Source organism: Balearica regulorum, chromosome 4 (assembly GCF_011004875.1).
Source record: "Balearica regulorum gibbericeps isolate bBalReg1 chromosome 4, bBalReg1.pri, whole genome shotgun sequence".
NCBI lineage: Eukaryota > Metazoa > Chordata > Aves > Gruiformes > Gruidae > Balearica > Balearica regulorum.
Genome location: NC_046187.1, coordinates 72511088 through 72523842, shown reverse-complemented (window position 1 = coordinate 72523842; position 12755 = coordinate 72511088). Strand labels below are relative to the sequence as shown.

The 12755-nt window shown below is 40.1% G+C and overlaps 1 protein-coding gene and 1 long non-coding RNA gene across 6 annotated transcripts in view; one reads left to right on the top strand and one right to left on the bottom strand.

The window, feature by feature from the left end:
* CFAP99 (cilia and flagella associated protein 99) overlaps positions 1–9792 on the top strand; it is a 60926-nt gene extending 51134 nt beyond the window's left edge. For all 5 annotated transcript variants that reach the window (XM_075752655.1, XM_075752658.1, XM_075752656.1 and 2 more), the window contains 2 exons: positions 7144–7306; positions 9256–9792. In XM_075752655.1, the coding sequence (XP_075608770.1) occupies positions 7144–7306; positions 9256–9423 (331 nt within the window). In that variant the 3' untranslated portion in view covers positions 9424–9792. The remainder of the gene's footprint in view (positions 1–7143; positions 7307–9255) is intronic.
* Positions 1003–12693, bottom strand: LOC142601787 (uncharacterized). Its single transcript, XR_012835431.1, has 5 exons — positions 12511–12693; positions 11869–12003; positions 8415–8578; positions 7115–7210; positions 1003–2294 (listed from the first exon to the last, which is right to left on the bottom strand). It is a non-coding gene; the product is annotated as an uncharacterized LOC142601787 (long non-coding RNA).
* Positions 12694–12755: the final 62 nt, after the last annotated feature.

Sequence of the window (12755 nt, the reverse complement as noted above, 5' to 3'; positions counted from 1 at the left end):
TGCTGAGATACCAAAGGTGGCTTCTTAGAGTTCAATTCATGTTATTGATTTATCATTCAGTTCTAAATCTCAGTTACAGAAGGCTGTATTGATGTATTCATTTAACTAGTTTTCACTAGTGCCAGCTCTAATTTGGTTTGTTGCTGATAGTTAATCTCCAAAGACTGGGGTTTTACTATGTTAGTGCTTAAGAAGACAGTTTAATGAATTTAATGAATCAATAACTGGATTGACTGCATAGATCAGTGACCCTCTCTTCTATGGCATATATAGAGGAAAGATTTTAAGACTAAAGAACCTGAAATGGAGTTGGAGCTGGAAATAAATACATTCTCATCGCTAAACATTCAGTGTTGTGAGAGCCTGTGGGAGCAACTCAAGCCACCACTTTCCACTAGATGCAAACTAGGCATTAAGAACTTGTATACTACATAAAACCTGTTTCACTTAAAGAATCATTTGTTATGCTAGATGTGCAGCCTATGAATTTTGTATAGTGCTGGGTTTCTTTAAAATAGACTCTCTGGCTTAATTCGGATCTAAAACTGTTCTGAACCTGAAATAAGCTAATGCCTGAATGAGAAGCTAAGTTTGATTCACTTTTTGTCCTGACATTTGAAATGTTTTTTTTAGAACAGACCAGCATGCCAAAGATGGTAGAATCCAAATGAAATTAAACACTTAATTTACAACCTTCTATTCAGACTCATCGTAAGTAATAGAGTAATTATAACAGAGCCCTGTTTGCTCTCCCTATAAACAAAATATAAACTTTCATTATAGATGTTATAAGACATTTCCTTTCGTGGCTCCTAGGCAATCTATGTATGTAACTTGGGACCATCTACTATAAAGAGGCATCATCAAACTATACCAGAAATGTTGTTCTTTGGGAGTGTATTTAATGCGTTTTCATCTAAAATGCAAATCTATGGTGTTATTTCTGTTAATATAGGAGTACGGCATGCTGGCCTATTTACAAATGCTAGACACTTTGCTGCAGCTTTTATTTTTCTCTAAACAAACTATAGGCTTTGTGTGTTAAACCTGATTTACAGATCCTGAATCCTGAAATATCTATTGAGTCAGTGTGAGTGATTAATCGCTTGGGTTGTATTATTGATACACTGCACAGGAGATGTAAAAAGCAAATTTTTATGTTTACAGAATAAATTCATAATTATAGTGATAGAATAGCAAATCCTACCAATGCTCCCTGTAAGATAGCCTTATGCATCAATATAAAATTACACGTCGTATCTTAAATTGCATTATCTTGAAGGCTACTGCTAATCAGCTAAAGTATGGTGGCAAAGCTTTGCTACACTAACGTGCTTTAGTGTCAACTGGAGTTTAATTGGGTCCCTACCAAGCAGGTTCTTTTCAATATCATTTACAAACAGACATACATCAACACAAAAACAGCACATTGAGCAAGCATATAATGAGCTATATTAAACAAAATAGGAAACGGAACATGAAAAATTACAGAGAAATCAGCCTTTAATAGACTGCAAGCCATGACATCCATCACAGCAGTGGCTTCGTGAGTGCTTGCAGAACGCTTAAGAATCAATTCAGTACATAGGGAGGACGTCCCTTTAATTGCTAGAATTTCACACAGTTTGAAAATCAGCACTGGCATATGAAGTGGACAAACATGTGAGTTCTCAGCTTTCGAACATGAGCACTAAAAGATTTATAAGTGTTTGAATACATGCTAATAATATACTAAAGTATGTGCCTGTATACTGCAGGTACAATTCCCTTTTATTCCAGTGAGGCCACATCTATTACTGCAAGTAATTTAACACACTAAGAACCGAGCAACAGATCAGACCAGCTGGTGCTAGGGTTCCTTCAACCACATTATCTGTGGTGTGGGCGGTTTTACTTTGGGTTAGATTTAGTGTGGCCTTGGGACTGCATGCTCTCATCATTTGTGTGCTTTAAAACTGTCCAGAGGAAAGTTACCTCACAAAACTTCACATTCTCAATTCATGGCTCCTCTGCAAGCCTGTCTAGTGAACACCACACCAGCCTTTTGTTTGTCTCACACAGTAGCACATCCATGCCCCACCAGCCACTGGCATAAACGTAAGGTACGCAGAAGCCAACCTTATTTCTGATCTTGCTCGTGTCTCTTGTTTGTTTTCCTGCTCATTTTCAAGTGATATGAGAGCACCTGCTGCCCAGCCTCCTCCCCTCTCCAAGTCAGGGCACCATCCAGATGAAGGCAGCAGCTGCTGTTCCAGGGCAACACTCTGAACTGACACTAATCCTCCTTGACTTCCCTGTACACAAGGAAGAAGAATCAGAAAATTGTTATGAGGAGCAAGACACACAGAATCCCACCAACACAAAAGTTCACCATGTCCCCATCTCCCACTGTGGCAATGGTGTAGCATGCTGGGGTCGCAGTACTGGATTACAGATGATGGTGTGTTTGCCAAGGTGGCAAAGCACTCCTTTCTCACCCTGCCACTTGCCGGTGCTCCAGCACTCCTAGACAAGGGGCACTGCAAGTGAGTGTAACACCTTTCTCTTGGCCTGAAGTGAGGAGTGGTGGGAAGTAGTGTGAAGCGGTGGGAAGCAGCCATGGCAGGAGGACAAGAGGGAAGGTTGGTTATGAGGAGGGAGAGGAGAACAAGCAGAAGAGAGGGTTCTGGATGGATGACTGTGACGGTCCTTTCCAAGTAGAACAAGCTCCTTGGAGTGTTCAGGCCTGACTTAGGGGTCAAAGTCCTTTTCTGGGTGAGAAGGGGAGAATGGAGCCTCATCCTCAAAAACTTGTAAGGCACCCTGGTAGCACAAGCCTGTGGTGCAGCACACAACTGAGGGAAGGGGCAGACAGCACATGGAGGTGGAAAGATGTAACAGAGGAACATGTGCCATGCTATCTTTATACGTGGCTGTTGCATCAGATCTTTGAAAACACAGCCTAGAATAATGAAAAAAGCTGAATAATATAAGGGACTTTGGTTTGGTACTTTGTAATATTTCTGATTTCTTTAATTTCACAAATTTCGTAAATACTGAAGTATGTGTTTGCAATAAAGGAGTAAGATTTGGTTTCTCGGTCCCTACTGCTGGTAATGAGTTCTTCACTAGCATTGAAATGGAAGGAGGAAATTTAAATGTGTGAAGAGAGGCTGTAAAGAAGACAGGCTTTTCTCAGTGGTGACCCATGAGAGGACAAGGGGTACAAGAGGAAACAGAGGGAGGGTCCCTCTGAACATCAGGAAATACTTTTTTACTGTGAAGGTGACTGAGTCCCTTCCAACCTCAACCATTCTGTGATTCTGTGAATGAACTTTGATCATACAGCTTCATCATTTTTGTTTCAAATGAGGAAAACACTGTTATGAATAACAATCACTTCCACACCTAAAATTAGGTGATCAAAAAGTTAATTGTTTTGGAAGGGAGTCAGATTTTGAGAGCTTAGATCCCTCACATTAGTATAAATAGTAATCAATCTAACAGTGTAGTGTTCTTAAATGTCAAAATAATGACTCCCTTAACAGTGAACTGTTAACAGTTAGATACGTTCATTTTCCTCACTGCAATAACTAAGAACATATAGTGCAGGACGGAAAAAAGGCAAAGTACTGTGAAGTACAGACAGCCCTAGTCACTGAGATGCAGAGTATGAGGAAATAATAAAAAAAATGTTTATTGCACTATAAGGCAATCCTACTTCTGCTTTTAAAAATATATTTGTGTTTATTGCACAAGACTCCATTTTGTAAGGTGAGCTTATAAATACAGTCCTAGCTGCCTAAGTTAATATTTTGGTGCCTAGAATGGTCAAGTAACCATTTTTACTCCATCTATCTCCTACAAGTATTGAGTCAGCTGAGAGCTCTCATACATCTATCTCCTTATACTTTTGATGCACAGGTGGAGTTTGAAAATGTAAAGGAAGAGCAAAATGTGGTTTACGGGAGGAACTCTCTGTGCAAATCTTCAGATTCTCCATTTTTTAAACACAGCTGAGAACACCTAATCCAACTGTTCCAGGTGTTTTCACTTCCTACAGGAAAACCTTTAACGCTGAATTGCTGCTCCTTCAGTTCTAGGCCTGATGACCTACTGGACTTAGAGTCCATTTGGCCAGATGCTAAAATTGCAGGGCAGATGATAGTTAAATAATTACAAGGGATATGTAAATAGGAAGGCACTGGACTGCCAAACTCCGTGACAAGTTTGTGAAATGTGAAGTAACAAAATACATATTTTTAAAATTCATTATCTTCATTAAGGAAATCATTGAGACAACAAATATGGGATGTCAACTGCAGTTTACTATGCCTGGAATATTATTTTAAGTAGAAAGACACATTTTACCCATCGTTGATGGAATTATTCTGTACTTGATCATAGTAAGCCAATATCTTTCTGCTGTTGACTGTACACATAGCTTACACCAAAAGCGAATCGAGAACAAAATCAGTGGTAGATGAAGAAATTTTCAGTTTGCTTTTATATCCATATTCTGTTCAATCTTTCATTAATCTCTTACTTTTCCTCCTTTGAGTAGTTTATACATACAGCCCACACTGAGCACATTCAAGAATCTCATCTATTCCTCCACACTAAAAGATACTTTCTGACAAGGTCACTAAGCAAAAACTAGAGTTCATTAAACCATTTCAAATACATACGGACTTCAAAAATACTACAATATTTTCCAAAGTCTTTGGTAGGGAAATGTTTCTTTTAATAATGGCAAACTCACAAAGGGATGGAAGACTCTTATCAGAGACCAAAAGAAAAGAAAATTAACGAATTCTCTTTTGGACCAAAGGTTTGACATTACATTTTAGGAACTAGTATGATTCTTAAAGATTGGTTTTCATTCAATGTGCTCATTCAATACCAGTAGCTGGTAAATAAACTTAAAAGTAAAATTAAAATGGGTTCTGCATATTTATTTTTTCATAAATTATCAAATAATTTTCTATTGAATCTGGAGAGGATTTTCCTAACTATGTACTACCCCATTCTGACTCGGTACTACCTTACTTCCTTAGGAAATACGTGATATGGGGTGACAAAGATCCTATTAGTTTTTTCTATCTTGAGTCCTGGAAGTTCTCAACTGACCATCACAGAAAATCAGAAGTTTAAAATTTCTTTTTTCATTCCTTCCTCTCTTTGAGTTTCTGTAATGATGTGGTGTGGCATCGGAAAATCCATGGGACTGAAGGCTTTTTGGAATAGCGTAGATGACTGGCACATGACTTCATGTGGAAGAGGACTGAATATCAGTCTGAGGATAAGCAACTATTTACAATGTTAATTCAGAAGCAGCTGCTGCTGCTTCATGATGTTAAACCTCTTGCTGTATTACCTGTAATTGTATTTACAAGAATCTGGATTTGCATGTAATGAAAGGTTTTGTTGCTTATTTCCACTGACAATATTTAATCATCAAGTGTTTACATAAAATCTTATTGTTATATTCTCCTATATCCCTTGGAATGCAATGCCTTGTTACAATGCAAATAGACATAATCCGTGTTCTCAATTAGATTAAATGATAGTACATAATTTTTAGATTTACAGAATAGTGTTAAAAATTAATCTCAGTGTAGCAGAGTATGTTACAATATTAAAGAGGATAAGGAAGTGTTACCCTAACCAGACAGCGTGACACAAACAGCAGAGAGGTTCAGGAAGCGTCTCAGGAAAGCAACTGGAAATGAGAAGCCAAGCTAAACTGTGCCCCTTACTCAGAGTTCACAGTCACGTTTCGGAATATAACACAGGCCAAATCTCTTCATCCACTCCAGAGGACTTTGGGAACTGTAGTCCAGAATGGCTGTGCTGAAGAATACCTGCTATTACCGGGAGTTTTCTATCAGAAAAGATGAATCTAACATAGCAGACAAAAGCCATCTCTCCCAAGATGAAAGAAGTGTTCGGATCCCTGGAATCTTGATACAGACACTTTTTAAGGCAAATTGGTGGTTTTAGCATCAGAAGGAACTTCTTCCTTCTTCCCCTTCCTCCACCTCCTTGAGAAGAGTGTGTCTTATACTGAAAACACTGTGCTATAAGACCCAAGAGATAAGGGAAGAGTTCTGTTGTAAAACCTTTCTGGGGGCAACCTGTCTGTTGCCAATGATGTCCCAGTGCGCTCTGCTCTGGGTCATCTGGGGTCTTAATCTGGTTTCCAATAAAAGCAATTGTAATGTTGTACCACCACAATACAAAAGAACCTTTTACAAAACTATCCTTGCCAGCTGAAAGAAGGCATCAGATCTAACCTGGCTATATATTATATAATTATGTATATTCTTGGTAGATCTGACACTTACTTTAGCTCTGAATTTGGCTAGAGAATCACAGCTGCTCATGACATAATATTAATACTACAGCTTCATCATACTGAGCCCAATTCAAAGGCAATGCTGAATAAGAGAGAAAGTTGGATGTTAAGTGAATCACTATGCAAGGTGGTGTAACCTACATGAAGAAGTTTTGAGTAAATTGCACCAGTTGGTGAAAGTAAGCCAAACCAGATAAAATGTAAACTCCAGAGGACAGAAAAATAGGTACAACAGAAGGAAAAAAAAAGGAAGACTATCTGATAACCTCTCTTTTATGCCTAACTTTTATGCTGCACATGGTGCTATCAATTTACACTCACCTAGACCCACTAACCTTAATTAATACATCACTATCATCTCATAGATTCTGAATCTGGGCATTGAGATTACACAGGAAAGAGTATCTCTCATTTGCCAAGGAATACAGCAATCGAGATGAATACTAATGATCAGATAAGGAAAACTCCATAGTTCTCACAAGCAAAAAGCTGCAGTATTATCACAGGTTTTACACATGCTTTTGCTAAAGAATGTCATGTTAGGCTTTAAATACTTCAGATATTGTCATCATGGCATCCTGTGGGAAGAAATTACTCTATACTGTTTAGTAATGCTGTTCTGTAAACAAGAAGCAAGTTGTGAATACCGTGTTCATCAAGCTAGGTGATTTAAACCTGTTTTGAGTCTAGCTGGTTCCCAGAAGCAAGAGAAAATTCATTATTTTCAAGGTAATATATGCTCACATGGATTTATTCTGTGGGTTGATATTATTTTACCTTCTCACTGCTTCTTTTTGATTTTGCAGGCAAGAAGAAAAGAAAAGAAAATCCCAGTCTGGTGAAAGGCCGATGAAAGATGAACGCATTTTAAACCTGCAGAAAAAGATTGTAGAAAAAACAATGGAGCGTAAAAAGCAAACAGGACTCTTAAAGATTACCCCCCAGAAAACCAGCATCGCATCAAGGAAGGTCTGGGAGTTACATAAGGAGAAAAGCTTTGCAGTAGACCTGCTGTTCACAGACCTTTGCTCAACTGCCAGCACTGGCAGGGGGGCAGAGGCAGATGGTGCCATACATGACTGGCAACAGCAATGCCCCGCTTCCTGCGTAGGCACGATTTTCCCAAACCATGGCCTTGACCTCACCTTCTTGTCACACATTCTGCTACCACAGAGCAGGGCTCATCCGTACATCTAGCTTCCCACTCATATACCACACACTCTCATTCCATCGAAACAGCATCTCACTCCCCCACACATCCCATTCCACCAAACCGGAATGCTCACCCCCTCTCACCCAAGGCATGTTCCAGTTTAGCATTCCCAAGGTTTTTACCTCACCTTCCCTCAGGTCCCGCAACATCAGATGAAGCACCAACAGGCCTGTAGGCTTTATGCTGGTTCACACTGGTTGTGTTTCCTTGGCAAGGGTCTAAAGACAAGCAGTGAGGAATTGCTGCACCTGCTGCCGCCTCTGCCATTGCCTCATGCATGTGTAACATTTCCAAGAGGTTCATATACCAGTAACAGTACATGTACCACAGCATATGGAACGTTGCAGTCAACAGTCATGATGGGAACACTTTTAAAAGCTATACTAGCCCAATGTAAAATTAGAACTAAATCACCCAATCCATTAAAATAATAATAACTCTTTTCCTATTTGGGACAAAGTTAGATGAAGCTGAATTCAATGAAGAGGAAAACTACGTTTTCCGAGTGTATAGAGTTTAAAAATCAAAATAGTGCAATCTTTCAGAGTATCAATGTTTGCTGCCTTCAGAATCGCTGTTTCAGGCAAGCAAAACCTGTAGGTGCTTATGTAGGCAACTAGGTCTATCCCTTCCAGCAAAGAAAACACTGAAGACCTATTTGAAGAAAGCATTTCCTAAATTGGGATGGCTTTCTGAACTGAGGTCTTTAACACATGCTTAAACACTTTGCTGAATGGAGTCCAGAGTAAAGTAGAAGCAATAAATGGAAACTTCAAAGGAAAGCAGCCATGTAATTATAAATGCAAGACATTTTTAAAATAAACAAAGAGGAATTATAAATTCACAACTAAAACTTTTAACTACCTGATGTGGGTCTGTATGAGTGCTGTGGTGTCATATGCATAAGCAAAAAAAGCCAGGGTTTAAAAGCTGAAGTTAGATTTTGTCTTTTTCTTGATCTTAGCTTTACACAGTAAGTCTCTAAAGATGCCACAGTGGTTTTATGTTCCGCTCAAATGTTAAGACATCTGTAAAAAAAAAAAAAACAAAAAAGAGAAAAAATTCAAGGTTACTATAAATTATTTAGCTGTTTTGGTGTATCTTCCATCAGTGCTGTTCAGCTCTGCATGACCCTATCCAAATGTTACTACAGCAAAGTGGCTCAATTCTGGTCAGACTTTTATTCAAGTTGGAACTGCAAATTGCTGAAAATGGTGCTAGTGTGACTATAGGAGAAAATGTATTTTTCTATCATTTTAAGCAAAGAAGTAGATGAAAAAGTAGCAGTTTTCTGTTTGTTCTGAACTTTTTTGGGAATGCTCCCTTGTGAACCCAGCTTTTGAATCAGTAAACCAGTAGAGTCTGACAGGATTTGTGCAACTGTTCATTTATGGCTTCAAGAATAAACTATTGGCAAAGAAAGAACACAAGGTAGCAGCACTGGAGCAAACCATTGAGATGTAGTTTTATCTTGATTTAACATTTTGTGGAATGTTGCAGCTGTGTTTAATTCACCTTAAACTGGGCAACCCACTCAAGTTACCTTTCTATTCATCCTGCCCAGTTTGATGTTGACAAGTTTCCCAATCATGTTAGCAAATAAACTGTGTTGCCAGCCAGCCAGATTATCAAATAGAAGTTGAGTGTATCCTCTGAGAACCACTATCATCTCTGCAGTGTGATCATCTGTGTGTCTTTTCTGCAGGATTCGTTGCAATGGAACCACTGGAAAGAACTGGAAGAGAGTCGGGAACGACAGTTCAAGATCCTTCAACGTGGCTTCATGGCCAGAGAAACAGCTCAGAAAATGGCTGCCTATGAGGCAGCAAGAAGTGGAGCCACAGTCTGTATATTGCGCTCTGAAGTAAAATAAAATACATTTGGAACAAATTCAGGCCTGCTGGAAATCTCCCAGTGTGCCTGTTTACTACAAGGTTGAATTTTAATCTTTATTTCACCTTTACAGTGTGATTAGAAAAATATAGGTCATACAGGCACAAAAGAATAAAAATGGGGGGGGGGGGTTTGTAATAGGATTTTACTTTTTAAGCTATAATGATACTTTTTTTTTTGTTAGAATCAAAAGCTTTAAGAAACTGAACCCTTACCATCAAAGCTCCTACAGCAGAATAGCAAATATCTGGGTAAAAATGTTGAGATCTATATTTCTGTTATCATTGTATACTATGCAATGGTTTGCTATGCTCATCTTCCAAAAGAATAAAAATGAGGACAAAACCCATGCAACATTTGTTGACATGTGAATCTTTTCAGAAGGCATGGTCAGTCCAAGTTCTAACATGTCTTCTTATATGACAGTAAATGTGTGTAAGAGGTTCACCAGTTTCAACATTGGTTTTGGAGGACAAGGAAAAAACTGTTCAGAAGGTTTAGATGATGCGATAGCCTCCAGAAGCCAGAGATGTGATAGCCTCAGTGACCCAGACAGCCCATCCCTCTATTCGCAGATGTGAATCTCTTCAGTCTTTAAACAGTGGAAGGAGAACATTGTTCGATCTCTTTAGGGAGCTGCTTCCAGAAAAAGTCAAAATTCTGTTGCTCACCTAGAAGATAATTTGCCCTTTATAACAATTTCTATACTATGTAAAACAGCCTTTAAATCACAAGGCTTACTCTAGGCACAAAGCCAAAGAGGATATAAATCTGAATTAAAATCTGCACAGCAGTAAGACTATGTAATGTGGTTCTATTTTAACTCAGTGCCAGTTACTAAGTGTTTAATTATGGCTATTGCAAATATTTAAATTGAAGGAGACTGTCGCTGACGTTCAAGTCAGGCAGCTGCTTTTAATGCTCTCACAACATTACATTTCTCACTTTTTACTGAAGGAAGCCTGATGGAGTTCTTCTGTTGCCATCTAGCTGCGAAGATCACTTCCACAATTTGCAAGCTGATAAAACATGCTGTATTTTTCATTCAAAGTAAATGCTACAGTAGTCCACGAAAGCAACGTAGGGCTCATGCTCCGCAGGAAGAGTTAAGGAACATAGAAAAGTGAAAAGAAGGACTCATAGCAGGAGAACTACAGAGAAGAGGGAACTACAGCACTATGTCTAGTAGAGGATTGTAACAGCTTACAATAGCAACCCCTTGGTGGCAGGGAGTTGTTTGCAGTTGTTCAATTCTGTTGCATTGTATTCCAGAACAACAAAGCCAAATGGTGACTGTAACACCTTGGTTTTCCAGAAGCTAGCAATTCACAGGGTTGACATCACAGTCTGGGGTACTGCATAGCTGAATAGTTTCTCTTAAATTTTTTGATGTGTCTTGCATTTTGAGAATTTAAAAAAAAAAATCATCATTAAGCAAATAGATAGGCAGTTGTATGTAGGTAGGTAATATGGAAATTTCAAAACCCCATCACGCTGCATGCTTCTTCCCCTGTGATGTTAAACCCAGTTTTCAAAATTCCTACTGAATTGCAATCAAGCTGATTCATAACTATTTCCTTCTCCATATTTTCTCTGCTCTCAAATGAAAGGATTGAGGAATAGAGGAATTTCAATAATCCAGCTGTGGAATTTTTACCTTCAGAAGTCACAAATAGCCCTATTGCTGCTTTAGGCTCTGATGCATAAAGTCATCTTCAGAATCAATGTTTTCAGGAAATGTAAAAGAATGTAAGTCTTTAAGGAAAACTAGAAATATATTCCTATATTGATATATTTAGACCAATATAGCCTATTGATTTTTCAGTGATGACAGGTCTTGCAACAGAATACACAGAATAACAATAAAAATACCGAATTCCTCCTGACAAACATGGATAACTTGATGTTGGAGGCAGCAGATCCTACCCAGAACCACTCTGCAGCTGGCCACTACAGCACCTTCTGTAGTATTCCTGTTCCAGCAGTGTGGTACACAGCAACCTGAGGTGATCCAGTGCAGAGCCAGCAAAGGTCTGGTAGGACTTGTTAGTGTTATATTACAAAAGCAGCTGTTAATGCCATTGGAGCCAGGTGAGCTTTGAAGCAATATAGCTGCATTCACACTGCTGCCTCAGCTAGTGTCTGTGGTACAGACCACCCACAACCTGGTTAATCCACACACAGATAATTGAGAGTCAGCAATGCCTCTACGCTCATCACACCTCATGGAAACACAGGTACATGAATAATTCATGATTCATTCATTAAAACATTTGTTATGCTATCTGCGGCCAAGACGACGAGGGTAAGTGAACAAAGCTGACAAACCATCTAATGAACAGACTCACAAAATCAGAGCTTTCACCTGTCTGATCTTACTGACAGACTCACTAAGAAACTCCTTTAGTGAGGAGGCCCAGAGTACCTGAGGAAGACGGGAGGGGTTTCAGCCCTTCGATGAGCATTGGACGCAGGGTGCTCACGCCTCATGTAACGCAGTCTCGCACCTCGTGTAACAGTTGCTGCTGGGCGGTACTTGGCTCCCTCTTCCAAATCAGCCCTGGTAATGAGGCAAAGCCCACACTCGGTGACTGCCTGGACAGGTAATCCCACCTGCCATAGAAAGCACAGATATTTTACTATTTAAATGAAAGCCAAGACACAGAGACAGATATGTTGGAATGATGAGCAAAAAAAAACCCAAACAGGGTTCACCCAGGGGAGCAAAAGGCAAGAAAAGTCAGCAGGAAAAGCTACGAGTTTATCTATAAGCAGCAAAGCAGCTGGGCACGGGGCAGTAAGATCCAGGAAAGGCCAGATGGTCCTTGCTTTGGGGCAAAGCAGTTGGGAAAAACCCTTTTCCACAGCGAGGTGAGGGCATTGAAACACCTCTGCAGTGTTTGTAGCGAGTGACATAGAGGACCTGGAGTAATTCTGCCACAGCCAACAGGTAACGATCTCTCAAGTTGATGGCTCGGATGAATTTTTGCTCAGTGCGTTGGAAACACTTCCAGAAAAGTGGCATGGGGTGCGTGGGGGGGACCCCAAGGCTCATACGGACACGCACCGGTACAGCAACATTGCAGAACACAGCAAAAGTCCTGCTTCGGCCGCCTCTTTCAGGCTCCGTCAGGGCGGAACTAACCCTGGGCCCGCGGAAAAGCTCCCGAGTGGCCGGCAGCCAGCCTCCGCCCCTCCGGGACCGGGCGCCCCGCCGTGACACGGCAGCAAGCCCCGGCAGCCCAGCGCAGGCCGCACGCCCGCTCCGCCCCAGGCGCGCGCGAAACTACAACTCCCAGCACGCCCCGAGGC